Source organism: Lithobates pipiens, unplaced genomic scaffold, assembly GCF_037356315.1.
Source record: "Lithobates pipiens isolate NorthernLeopardFrog02 unplaced genomic scaffold, aLitPip1_a1.2 Scaffold_16, whole genome shotgun sequence".
NCBI lineage: Eukaryota > Metazoa > Chordata > Amphibia > Anura > Ranidae > Lithobates > Lithobates pipiens.
The window spans coordinates 393,951,273-393,963,871 of NW_027507748.1; the positions used below are offsets into that span (position 1 = coordinate 393,951,273).

The 12,599-nt window shown below is 43.0% G+C and overlaps 1 protein-coding gene across 1 annotated transcript in view; it reads right to left on the reverse strand.

Annotated features, from left to right (window-relative positions):
* The window catches only part of CASTOR2 (cytosolic arginine sensor for mTORC1 subunit 2), a 265,353-nt gene extending 259,172 nt beyond the window's left edge, over positions 1-6,181 (reverse strand). Inside the window, exon 1 of the mRNA XM_077482300.1 lies at positions 5,885-6,181. Coding sequence (XP_077338426.1) covers positions 5,885-5,997 — 113 coding nt within the window. The 5' untranslated portion in view covers positions 5,998-6,181. The remainder of the gene's footprint in view (positions 1-5,884) is intronic.
* Positions 6,182-12,599: the final 6,418 nt, after the last annotated feature.

Below are 12,599 nucleotides of genomic sequence, written 5' to 3' on the forward strand. Positions count from 1 at the left end.
ATGTCTCCAGACCTAAACCCTATTGAGCATCTGTGGGGCATCCTCTAACGGAAGTTGGAGGAGGGCAAGGTCTCTAACATCTACCAGCTCCATGAAGGCGTGATGGAGGAGTGGAAGAGGACCCCCGTGGTAACTTGTGAAGCTTTGGTGAACACCATGCCCAAGAGGGTTAAGGCAGTGCTGGAAAATAATGGTGGCCACACAAAATATTGACAGTTTGGGCCCAGTTTGAACATTTTCACTTAGGGGTGTACTCACATTTGTTGCCAGTGGCTTAGATATTAATGGCTGTATGTTGAGTTATTTTGAGGAGACAGCAAATTTACAGTGTTATACAAGCTGTACACTCACTACTTTACATTGTAGCAAAGTGTCATTTCTTCAGTGTTGTCACATGAAAAAGATATGATATGTGAGGGGTATACTCACTTTTTGCAATGCAATATTTTGTGTGTGTGTGTGTGTGTGTGTGTGTGTGTGTGTGTGTGTGTGTGTGTGTGTGTGTGTGTGTGTGTGTGTGTATTAGAGAGAGCGCTCAGCTGCCGTCCCTGATGATTGGTATATTCGTATAGTTATAGATCAGAATTCTATAACATACACAGGAAGAAAAGTTACTAATTTAATATAAAATAATATGTTTTTCTGTGATAAATCGCAATCAAAACAGGTACAACAGAACTTGTGTATGCAATCAAAATTATACAAGTTATGGCCATTTGCCAAAAAGTGTTAAATAGCAAAGTTCACTAAAAAGAAGAAAAGGATTTGTGTTACAAGTCAGAATTTGACATGCCAGCATTCCATTGGTTAGCTGTGTGGGTAAAATAAAAATTCTGCCATCTTTGTTTACCCAGCCCACTCAGTCACATTATCTCTCATCATAAACCACTTATACTAACAGGGTGGTAAAGGAGAGGAAGATACAAGGCCACATCATACACACTGAGTAATCTCAACAAAGCACTACAATGATAACACAGCCACAACCTCCAGATGGTTACACAAGTGTTTTCCAGACTCTCCTATTAACTGACCTTAGACAAAATCATAAGCACAAAGAACATTTGTACAACCAGTTGGATAGATCTTGTGGCTGATGGAAACATGCAAGCAATTTCATCTCGTATCTAGAGTTTGCAGAGAGGTAAGATAAGACGCAAGAGATAGAAATAGAATACGTGAAATACATATAACAGTGTCTGATAATTATCCTATTGATATGCATGATTTATTTATTAATTTTCTCTTTTAAAAGATAGGGGTTGCTTTGTGAAAAAACATTGCACAGAGCAAGTAGTACAGTATAACATGTATGTTATTGAAAAAAAATAAAAAAAAAATAAAAGACTTGAGGAGTATGGGTTTGTTTCTATTTCTAAATCAAACTTTCCTAGGTGGATGGTGCGTCTGTCCCTGCCAACTCTACCACTGAGAACCAGGGTGCAGCCAGATTAAAGCGTTTAACCCCCCCCCCCCAAAAAAAAGAAAGATGGATCCTGCTCTTTTAAAGCATGTTATACAGCACAGTGCTTGTGCTGTGTAATTTGGCCCCCTGTAAAACCTGAAATATCTGGCTAATCCTGCCAGTCCGTCCACCCCCCCCCCCCCTCTCCCCTCCTGTCAGCTCTCACTAGCACTACTCTGCTCCTCTCCTTGGTGCTTCAAAACTATCTCATCTTTAAATCATCCCCTCTGTCAGATAAAAAGCTGTATCCTAGTGTCTGTACTTTGTTTAAACAAAGCAGATTTCTACCCATTTTAACAACATTTCCCAGCTAATACGTGACTCCATGTTCTCTCCTCATGTCAGCAGGGGAATCTCAGCCCCCGCCCTCTGGAGCCATCATCAGACGGGGAGAGCAGAGAGCCTGGAGTCACATGATCACTGGGAGACGCTGTTAAAAACAGAACAAGCTTTGGCTGTACTCCAGAAATCAGCTTTGTTTTTTGTTTTTTTTATCTAAAGCAGACACAAGGATACAGTTTTTTTTATTCGGACAGAGGGGGTGATATAAAGATGAGACAGTGGCTTAACCACTTTAAGCTCTCAGTGGCTCACGGAGAGGCTGAGCCAGGTGCTGGTCCAGGCATGCGGGCATATCTCAACTTCATTGTCGAGATCTTGCCTGAGCCTGGACCAGCTCTGCAACATCAGGCCCACAGTGGGATTCAACTGAAAAAGGGTCACAGGAGTGCAGATCGAGCTTTGGCTGTACTTCACTTTCAAGAGCCTTGAACCCCGCACATTACATACACATTCTAGGGCCAATTGCAAGAGGAGGCAATTAACCTACCAGCATCTCCTTGGAGTGTGAGAGGAAACCAGAGTAACCAAAGGAAACCCACCCATGCACAGGATGAACATGCAAAATGCATGATGTTGTGTGCCCTGGTCACCCATGTCCTTACCACTGTTTAAGCCAGACAACTGAATTACAACAACCAATGACACTGTACAGCCCTGCCTGCATCCTAGCAAATTAATGACATTGTGCCGTCTAGCTGCCTGCACCCTAGCAACCAATGACAACGTACAGTCCAGTTGCCTGCATCCTAGCAACCAATGACATCGTACACAGTCCAGCTGCCTGCACCCTAGCAACCAATGACACTGTGAAGTCCAGTTGCCTGCATCCTAGAAATCAATGACACAGTATAGTCCGGCTGACTGCACCCAAGCAACCAATAACACTGTGCAGCCTGGCTGCCTGAAAATTAGCAACCAATAATTATATATATATATATATATATATATATATATATATATATATATATATATATATATATATATATATATATATATATATATATATATATATATATATATATATATATATATATATATAAAATCCAGCTGCCTGCACCTTTGCAACCAATGACACAGTTCAGCTCAGGCCACTAGTGTCCTGGCGACCAAAGGACAAGGGAATTGGAGGAGAGCTGACACTCTGCCAATACCTAGTGATGTGAAAGCACTTGATTTCAAGACAAATGCTATCAATCACAGCTGATTCAATATTTGTCACCTTACTAGACTTGTGGTCAGGCAGTGGTCAGGAAAGGGGGTGCTGTTGACCGTGCCATCTCGGCCATGACAGAAGTCCGAAAGCTGGAACAAAAAGTGTCAGGTACAGAGTGTACATGACTGGTAAGTAAACTTACTTGCATTTCATGTGGTTACTAATGAAACTGAATTGCAGCTAACCACTTTAAATCAATAATCCGTAAACATGAAAACATAAGAGGATGGTGGCCACTGCCTTGCAGCACTAGGGTGCCCATTTTGAATACCAGTTAGGATGATATCTGTATGGGGTTTGCATGTTCTCCCTGTGCTTACTTGGGCTACCTCTCACACTCCCAACGACATGTTGGAGCTCAATCGACTCTTGTTTAAATTGGCCCTACTAGGTTTGTAATGCAACTCACAGATGATTCTTTTCTTTTTTTTTTCAAACAATAGGTTTGACTTGATTCATTGACTCAAATGTGTGGGTGGGGGAATCTTCCTGCTGTGCCTTTGTATTCTAACAGTGGGGAGACTTCCCCACCATCAGAATACACCGATCAGCACTGCCAGTTATAGCCAGCTGTGCTGATAGACTGTGAACATTGCAACAGTAGGGTTGTGCAGACGTTGATCAGACGATATAGACTTCTGTACAACCATACTGCCAATAAATGGATTGTAATTTGGCTGGTCCCTGCTTAACCACTTCACTACTGGGCACTTCCTGCCCAAGCCAATTTTTAGCGCTGTTGCATTTTGAATGACAATTGCACGGCCATGCAACACTGTGCCCATATGGTTTTTTTATCATTTAGAGAGCGCTTTCTTTTGGTAGTATTTAATCACCACTGGTGTTTTTTGATAAACCAAAAAAAGAAGTTATAAAATTTGGCATATAAGTAATTTTGCTTTTTCAGAGCCCTTTGCCACCACGTTTTAGTGGTGCTATTTGGCCACTAGCGGCCAAAAAGGTGTTAAATCCACCCGCAAAACTCAGCCGGATCAGAGTTTTGCCGGTGGTATCACAGCGCTGCCCCATTGATTTCGATGGGGAGCAGTGGTGGAGCAGCGGTGAGTTCACCGCTTCAAAGAAGCTGCTGGCAGGACTTTTTGTGACGCACTGCCAGGGCACCGCTCCAGTGTGAAAGCCCTTGGGCTTTCACACTGGAGTGAAAGTAGCCGCTTTTTTCAAGCGCTATTTTTAGTGCTGTAGCACCTGAAAAATGCTGGCAGTGTGAAAAGGGGCCTCACTGATGTGCACTGATGAGGATGCACTGATGGGCACAGATTAGGTGTCACGGATGATCAAAACAAAAAAAAAAGTTTTTCTTATTTGCTAAATTTTATAACAGAAACTAAGAAACACTTTTTATTTTGATCATCAGTGCCACCCAATCAGTGCCCATCAGTGGAAAAAAAAAAAAGTGATGCATTTGCAAAATTGTATAAACAAACAAAATAAATTTTATTTTTCACTGATGCGTGCTGATGAGGCTGCACTGATGATCAGCGCCCTGCATGGCTTTTTTTCCTCAAACAATAGGTGCTGAAACTTAACCATGGGCCCACAAAACCCCTCCCCCTACACACACACCTTCCAAATCACATCAAATAGTGGGTGTGTTCAGTCAAATTTCAAGAAAACAGTAGGATAGTCTTAAAGGGGCATTAAATACCAGGATTGCATTACATACACAGAGTGCAAAGCTGTCACTTGTAAACACAGAAACCAGACTTCTGTGTTTACAAGCGATTGTGGTGAGCAGGCAACAAAGGGTCTGAGCCAGAGGTGGCGGAACTAAGTTCCACCAAGTTCCCCCTGAAAAAAAAAGCTCTGGTGCCCCGATTATCAATGTAAACAGCAGGCTGGCAGTCTTGCAGGTTATCAGCATTTTTTCTTCCCTGACAGACACAGCGCATGGCGAAAGGACTGCTGATAACTGGCACGTCTGTTTACATGTGCTCAGCTTTAAATGGACACAGCTGATCACATGGTAAAGCAACACTGTGATTGGCCCTTAATCCCGATCTGTGATTAGCTGTGTGGCCCAGGGGGGCAGGGTTTTGGGAGGACATCTATGGATGTCCTCCCAGAGCTATATTACCGTGCTGTAGCTGTCTTTTGGCTATAGCGTGGTACTGAAGTGGTTAACCAGCTGAATTTAGATTATGTATAGCTGGTTTAGATTGTAAACTCCTTGAGGTGAGGAACTGATGTGAATGTACAATATGTGAAGCACTGCATGTTGGCGCTGTATAAATTACCTGTAACAGATAAGTAGCACGGAGTTAGATAACACCACCAAGCATTGTTTATGTCGATCACCCGCCTTCTAAAAACCAACATAAATGACCAATCACCCTGTAAATGGTCTGCGATGAGGCATGGCACCCCAAGGGGCACAGAGATGGAACGCGTTTAGTAGCTATTACTGAATAATTGAGTTAACTGTTTAACTCTTGAGAGGCTGGCCTACACCGGAGTCATTAGTGGAGCTTCGACTCATCTTCTGACGAAGCCAGAAAAGTAGACAAGGAGGTGGAATCCATGACTTTCTACCAACAATGGCAGAGCCGAGCGAGAGGGGAGACAAAAGCCCCAAATAATATGTGAGCACATTTCAGCATGCTCTGGATAGACTGCCACTCCCCCTTATCAGAACCCCGGCCATTGTTCCCAATGGATGCAGAACAGTTAGCTGTACCATCCAACACAAAGCCATAGGTGACCCCCCACCCCCCATTCTACACACATTGTACACCCTGCCCCATCACCTGTTCCATTCATTCATCTTGGTGTGACATGTCCAAGTCTATACAATGCCAGCAACTTGTTCTGCCCCCCCATGCAGTGCCCCCCCCCCCTCCCCCTACCTGGTCTTGGAGGAGAGGAAGGCAAGTTTGATGAGTCCATAGGTAAACAGCTGGATGTTGTCCTTGGCTATGCTGGCTACTTTCAGCCTGTGCTCTAGAATATGCAGTTCCATCGTTTTCTCCTTCTCATTTGTGGATCATGTGTGACAGGACTGGTGCTGGGAGCGAGGAGGGAGCGGGCTGGACACGGACAAGGGGGAAGGTTGGAGGGGGAAGAAGCTCAATGACTTCAGGAAGACTCGGGAACAGAAGCGGCTCCGGAGCGCAGAGAGAGGAAAAAAAAAAAAAGCAGCTGCTGCTACATTGGAACAAACAACTCAAGCCGCTCCGCACTGCGCATGTGCCGCGGCGACTGGAGCATCACGGGAAGTGTAGTCCGGCCGCGGGAAGAAGCTCTCACTGTGCAGGGGACTTTCATGGGGACACCCTGCAAAGGTCTGATTGAATCACCCCGCTCTTATACCAAGCACACGGGGGGGGATTTGCCGAGTGTGAAGACAAAAGCTGTAGTTATATTGTAAGAAGATGTGCAAACTGTTGGCCCTCTATAATAATAATAAAAGCTACTGTATCCTGTATAATAATAAAGGTTACCAATCAGCTTATAGTTTGTTTTCAACACATAAGCAGAGTCAAACCCATCCAGTTAAAAAGTGTAACGAAAGGCAAAACTTTTTTTATTTTGGATAAAGTAAGGGAGGGTTATAACGCCTGTCATTTTCTTTTACCCCATCTGTGTCCCCTTGGGAAGATTTCTCTTCACTTCCTGTCCCATACCCAAAACAGGAAGCGAGAGGAAATCCCTGGATGTCACCAGAACTAAGAAGATTCCCCCTCTATTCCTGTTCCGGTGACAATCCAATATTTGGGATTTTCTTTCACTCTTGGTGATAACAGTAAACAGGACAAATAGAGAGTGAATCTTCCTAATGGAGATACAGACAGCAATAAAAATTGACCTATCTGGTGGGTTCCTTGGCCTTCATGATGCCTTTGTTGACTAAGGTTCTCTAACAAACCTCTGAGGGCTTCACAGAACAGCCATATTTATACTGAGCTTAGCCACTTGCTTACTGGGCACTTAAATCTCCCTCCTATTCAGACCAATTTTCAGCGCTGATACGCTTTGAATGACAATTGCGCAGTCATACAACACATTACCCAAATTCAATTTTTATCATTTTTCCCCCCAAATAGAGCTTTTTTTTGGTGGTATTTGATCACCTGTGCAATTTTTTTTATGTAAAAAGACAGAATTAAAAAAAAATATATATATTTTTTTTACTTTTTTTATTTTGTTTTAAAATTTTATAACAGTTAATTTTTGTCCGTCATTGATGTACGCTGATGAGACGGCACTGATGGGCACCGATAGGTGCCAGTGATGGGCACTGCTCGGTTACACTGATAGGTGGCACTGTTAGACAGCAAAAATGAGGCATAATTGCCTCTTCCTTTTTGGGACGGATGTCCCTTTAAGATGAGCCGGTAATCAGCTTTTTTTTCCCTCATCCGCTGTCAGCGTGAGGAAGAAGAAAAAAATAAAATAAAAAAAATCACAAACTTTTGTTTGGAGCATGTGATCAGCTGTCATTGGCTGACAGCTGATCACATGGTAAGGTGCCGAGACCAGCCCCTTACTCGTATCAGTGCTCACCCGCGTCTCATTGACTCGGTGATCAGGGCACGCGCAGGAAGCGTGCACAGAGGAGGCCTCCCGGGAATTCACATCTGCGCTGTGGCCGTCATTCGCCCATAGTGCAGATGTCAGGTGGTTAAACTGCACACAGGTGGACTTGATTTACTAATTAGGTGACTTCTGAAGGCAATTGGTTCCACTAGATTTTAGTTAGTGGTATCACAGTAAAGGGGGCTGAATACAAATGCACGCCACTTTTCACATATTTATAAAAAAAAATAAAAAATAATAATAATTTTCCCTCCTGGTCCATCACATAAAATCCCAATAAAATACATTTATGGTTCTGGTAACATGACAAAATGTGGAATGTTTCAAGGCACTGTATATTGCAAGGATAACAAACTTTGTTGCAGATTCCCAGCTTTTGTTATTCTGAAGAAATCCCTGCTTAAGCCCCTGTGCTGAGTGGGTCTAATAGGAGTGGTTTCAGAATTATCAATCAGCTGCTGCACCTGCAGGGCACTAATGAGGACATTTGTTTGACCTGCATCCCTTTAGATGCGAATATCTCACCAAAAATGAAATTTTTGTTACAGGGGATGCTTTAAATCTGACTTGTATCTTCAGCAGACTTCTGGGAAAATTGGTGAGCCAGCCACGCAAGCAGGAAATGATGTTTCTGGGGAGTGGTCAGTACACAGTCTGTGTACAGAAGTAATATTTAATAATTACAACAGAACTTGTGTCGCAATTGTATACGGCTATACGCTACATTATTTTTTCCCGACAAAAGTGCACTTGCCCTTTAACCGCTTCAGCCCCGTAAGATTTGGCTGCTCAATGGCCAGGCCATTTTTTGCGATTCGGCACTGCATCGATTTAACTGACAATTGTGTGGTCATGCGACGCTGTACCCAAACAAAATTGAAACCTCTTGATCACCCCCTAGTGTTAACTCCTTCCCTGGCTGTGTCATTTATACAGTAATCAATGAATTTGTATAACACTGATTGCTGTAAAATTGTCAATGGTTTCAAAAATGTGTCAAAAGTGTCCAATGTGTCCGCCATAATGTCACAGTCCCAATATAAAAAAAAAATAATAATATTGCAGATCGCCGCCCTTACTAGTAAAAAAAAAAAAGAATACTAAAACATGCCATAAATCTTTCCCCTATTTTGTGGACGATATAACTTTTGCGCAAACCAATCAATATACGCTTATTGTGATTTTTATTACCAAAAATATATGTAGAAGAATACATATTGGCCTAAACTGAGGAAAAAAAATAGCTTTTTAAAAAAAATTGTGGATAGTTATTATAGCAAAAAGTACAAAATATTGTGTTTTTTTCCCCCAAAATCGCCGCTTTTTTTGTTTAAAGTGCAAAAAATAAATAAATAAATAAATAAAAAAATAAAAAACACAGAGCTGATCAAATACCACCAAAGGAAAGCTCTATTTGTGGGTAAAAAAGGACGTCAATTGTGTTAATGTGTTAAAGTGGTTAATGATTATGTTACCAAAATGAGCCTGTGCTGCAAATTGCTTCAAGCATTGTTCCCGTTTATTGTTGCAGGAGGCTGCCATTTTGCTGAAGCCTGGAGCCACTGAACAGAAGTAAATCATAAAAGCAGAACTAAATTTCAATTTAATGGTTTAAAAAAAAAAACATTACATTCCTGGAATCCCGGGATTGCTAACCGTCACGTTTCTCAACCAAACTGTCAAACCATCAAATGGTTGGTGTCATAACTAATCATATGTTCAGCACCATGACAGTTGCAAATCAAACAGAAGCAGTATCCTTGGCTATAAAGCAGTGGTCTCCAAACTGCATCCTGGGGGTCTTCTTGCTTTTATCTGGCTCTTGAAGGATTTTTACTCCCACTGTCAGCAACAGTGTGGCATAATTCCTGCCACTGACACCCATAATAGGGCACTTGTTCACTTACTGACCCCAAATATGGCACACTATTCCTCCTATTGATACCAAAGGTGGGACACTATTCTTCCCACTGACACCAACGTCGGGGCACTATTTCTCCCACTGAGACAAATGACAGGGCACTATTCCTCTCACTGACACCAACAATGGGGCACTATTCCTCTAAGTGATACCAACAATGGGGCAGTATTACTCTCCCTAATACCAATCACGGTGCATTGTTTAATGCCACTGACACCAGGACATTTTCTTCTCCCTCTGGCCACAGTTTGGCCCCCCTAAAATTTGAAGGACAGTAAACTGGTCCGTTTAGAAAGTTTGGAGACCATGCTGTAAAATATAGGAGAGTTTAACTTCGCTTTAAGGTTGGGTTCACACTGCAGCGATGCTGGAACGCTGCGAATCCGTGGCGGGTTCCCGCATCGCATGCCTCCCGGCGGCAGTTCACACTGCCCTATGCGAACTGCTGGGAGTGTCAGTGAAATGTTACTGACACCCCCAGATCAGTTCGCATATCGCAGTGCGATCTGCAAACTCGGACAGGAATCGGATCGCATGGTGTGAACACCCATGCGATCCGATTCTGCTGCGGACCAAAAAAAGGGTCCTGTGCGACTTTGGGGCGGGTGCGATGCGAATTCAGCCATACTATCTGTATGGCTGAACTCGCATCGCACAGAGATCGGATGTGATTTGCACTGCAGTGCGGTGCAAATCACATCAGATTCTCGTAGCCGCAGCGGTGTGAACCCGGCCTAAGGCAAATTGGTCTCTACAAACTCAGCAGTGTGTAAAAACAGAGAGCGGGGTTCTATAATATTACTAAGCAATACTGGCACTATACATCACCACTTACTTCTGGCTGGATATCCCTCTAATGAGGTATAAAAAATAAAAAAAAATATGATCTGCATAACTCCACTGTCCTGAAATGAGAAGTATTTTTGCCATATGTGATAGAAATAGACATTTGAATACCTTTTGATTTTAAAGTGATTGTTAATATATATTTTTTTTTAACTAACCATTACAAACATGTCATGCTTCCTCTGTGCTAGCGTTTTGCACAGAGCAGCCCCAATCCTCCATTTCTGGGGTCCGCTGGTGGTGCTCCTGGCTCCTCCCCACATCAAGTGCCCCTACGGAGAGCCACATACCATGGGGGCACTTGCGCAGGCGCGCTCGAGTCCTGCTGCGTCCAAGACAGAGACAGCAGGACATGGCCCCACCCCCCAGCTTCCACGTCATTGGATTTGATTGACAGCAGTGTGAGCCAAAGGCTCCTGCTGCTATCAATCTAATGAGGACCCGAGACAGCAGATGCAACTGCTGGACTCGTTCTCATTGTTGGAACAATCGGGTTCAGGTATGTAAAAGGGGGGGCTGTTTCTAATTGCCTTGTGTCCCATCCAACAATGATTGTATACTGGAATAGTCACCATTGTGCTTTGTGGCCAACATTTGATGTCATTAGCCACTAATATTAAAACCTGATTCTTCTGTCAGTCTTCAGCTTTACGGTCCGCCAAGTACTGTGCATGCTGTATTTGAGCATCCAAACTCCTAGCTTTAGAATAGATAATGTTGTAAACTGCACATTTTCTCCATCTGCTGGTCAGATTTGGAATTGTACTCGCTGTCATACCAAGAACAGTAGGAACACTAATGGCTTTTCATCACATTAGATTGTTTCAAGAGACTGAACAGATAATCTAATTACACAACCTGGTATCTAAATATCAAAGTATGATTAAAGAAAACTACAATGGACAAATAGAGGCAGCCATTGGCTACTTCTCACTATTACTTTAATCCGATTCCTTGTTAATGAATAAAAAAAAATATTGAACCAAATGGGGGAGGGGGGTTATACTAAAACTGGTTCACATACTGTAGAATCTGGTGCAGCTGTGCATAGTAACCAGTCAGCTTCTAGGTTTAGGGCTCCATTCACACTTGTGTGACTAAGCTGCATGGAAAGTATTAGCCCATTGGTACACAGGCACTACTTTTATGTGACTTTTGATGCGATTTTGATCCAGAGAGTGTAACGTCAGATCAGATCACACTTTTCAAAAATGTACCCAAACTAAATTTTTTTTATCATTTTCTTCCCACAAATAGCTTTCTTTTGGTGCTATTTGATCACCACTGAGGTTTTTATTTTTTGTTAAACAAACTAAAAAAAGACTGAAATAAAAATAAAAAACTGTTTCTCTTCGTTTCGGTTAAAAAAAAAAAAAAAAAAAAAAAAATTTAGTTTTCTCCTTCACCAACTGGCACTGATATGTAGAATTGATGGGCATGGATGATGAGGTACTGATAAGGTCCTGACAGATGTTACTGCTGGCACTGATATGGGCACCTACATCCGTTTCTGATGGGGCAGTGACTGGTAGCTGATGGGCACCTTTTTGGCAGCTGCAGTGGTACAGCTGATGGGGTTGTGCTGATAATCAATGTGTCGATTATCAGCACTGACACCCCCCCCCCCCCCCCCCCCAGGGAGAGCCACCTATCAGCGCTCCCTGTCAGTGTGAAACCGAGGAATGCTGTTTACCGGCACTTCCTGGCTCATACAATGATCACAGCTGATCATGTGGTAAGGGGCCTCCATCAGAGGCTCCATACCCGATTGGAGATGCAGCATTTCAGACTCACACACAGCCCCTCTGATCGCAGTGATGTGCATGCCGGGAGGTTATCCTGCGTGACTTCATACGACACCCAGTCAGGATAACAAAACCATCGCCTGGCCATCATTCTGCTATAGGCCGGGCAGGAAGTGGTTAAAGCATGTTATACAGCACAGTGCTTGAGCTGTGTAATTTTGCCCCCCCCCCTCCCATCACCTGAAATACCTGGCTGATCTTGACAATTTTTGCCCTCTCCTCTGTAAACTGACCACGGTTTATTATGGCTGCTGAGCCCTGACAGTCCTCAGTTTACATGCCTCCGTCATCCGCAGCTCTACTCTCTTCTATTCCCCTCCCTCTCCCTGCCTGTCAGCTCTGTCATTACCCGTCCCTTCTCTCCTGCTGCACAAATTATTGTTTTCTTCCTATAATCCAAGGTGTTATATTACAGTATGTGCCCCAGTGTATGTTATTTATAAAAAAAGAAAT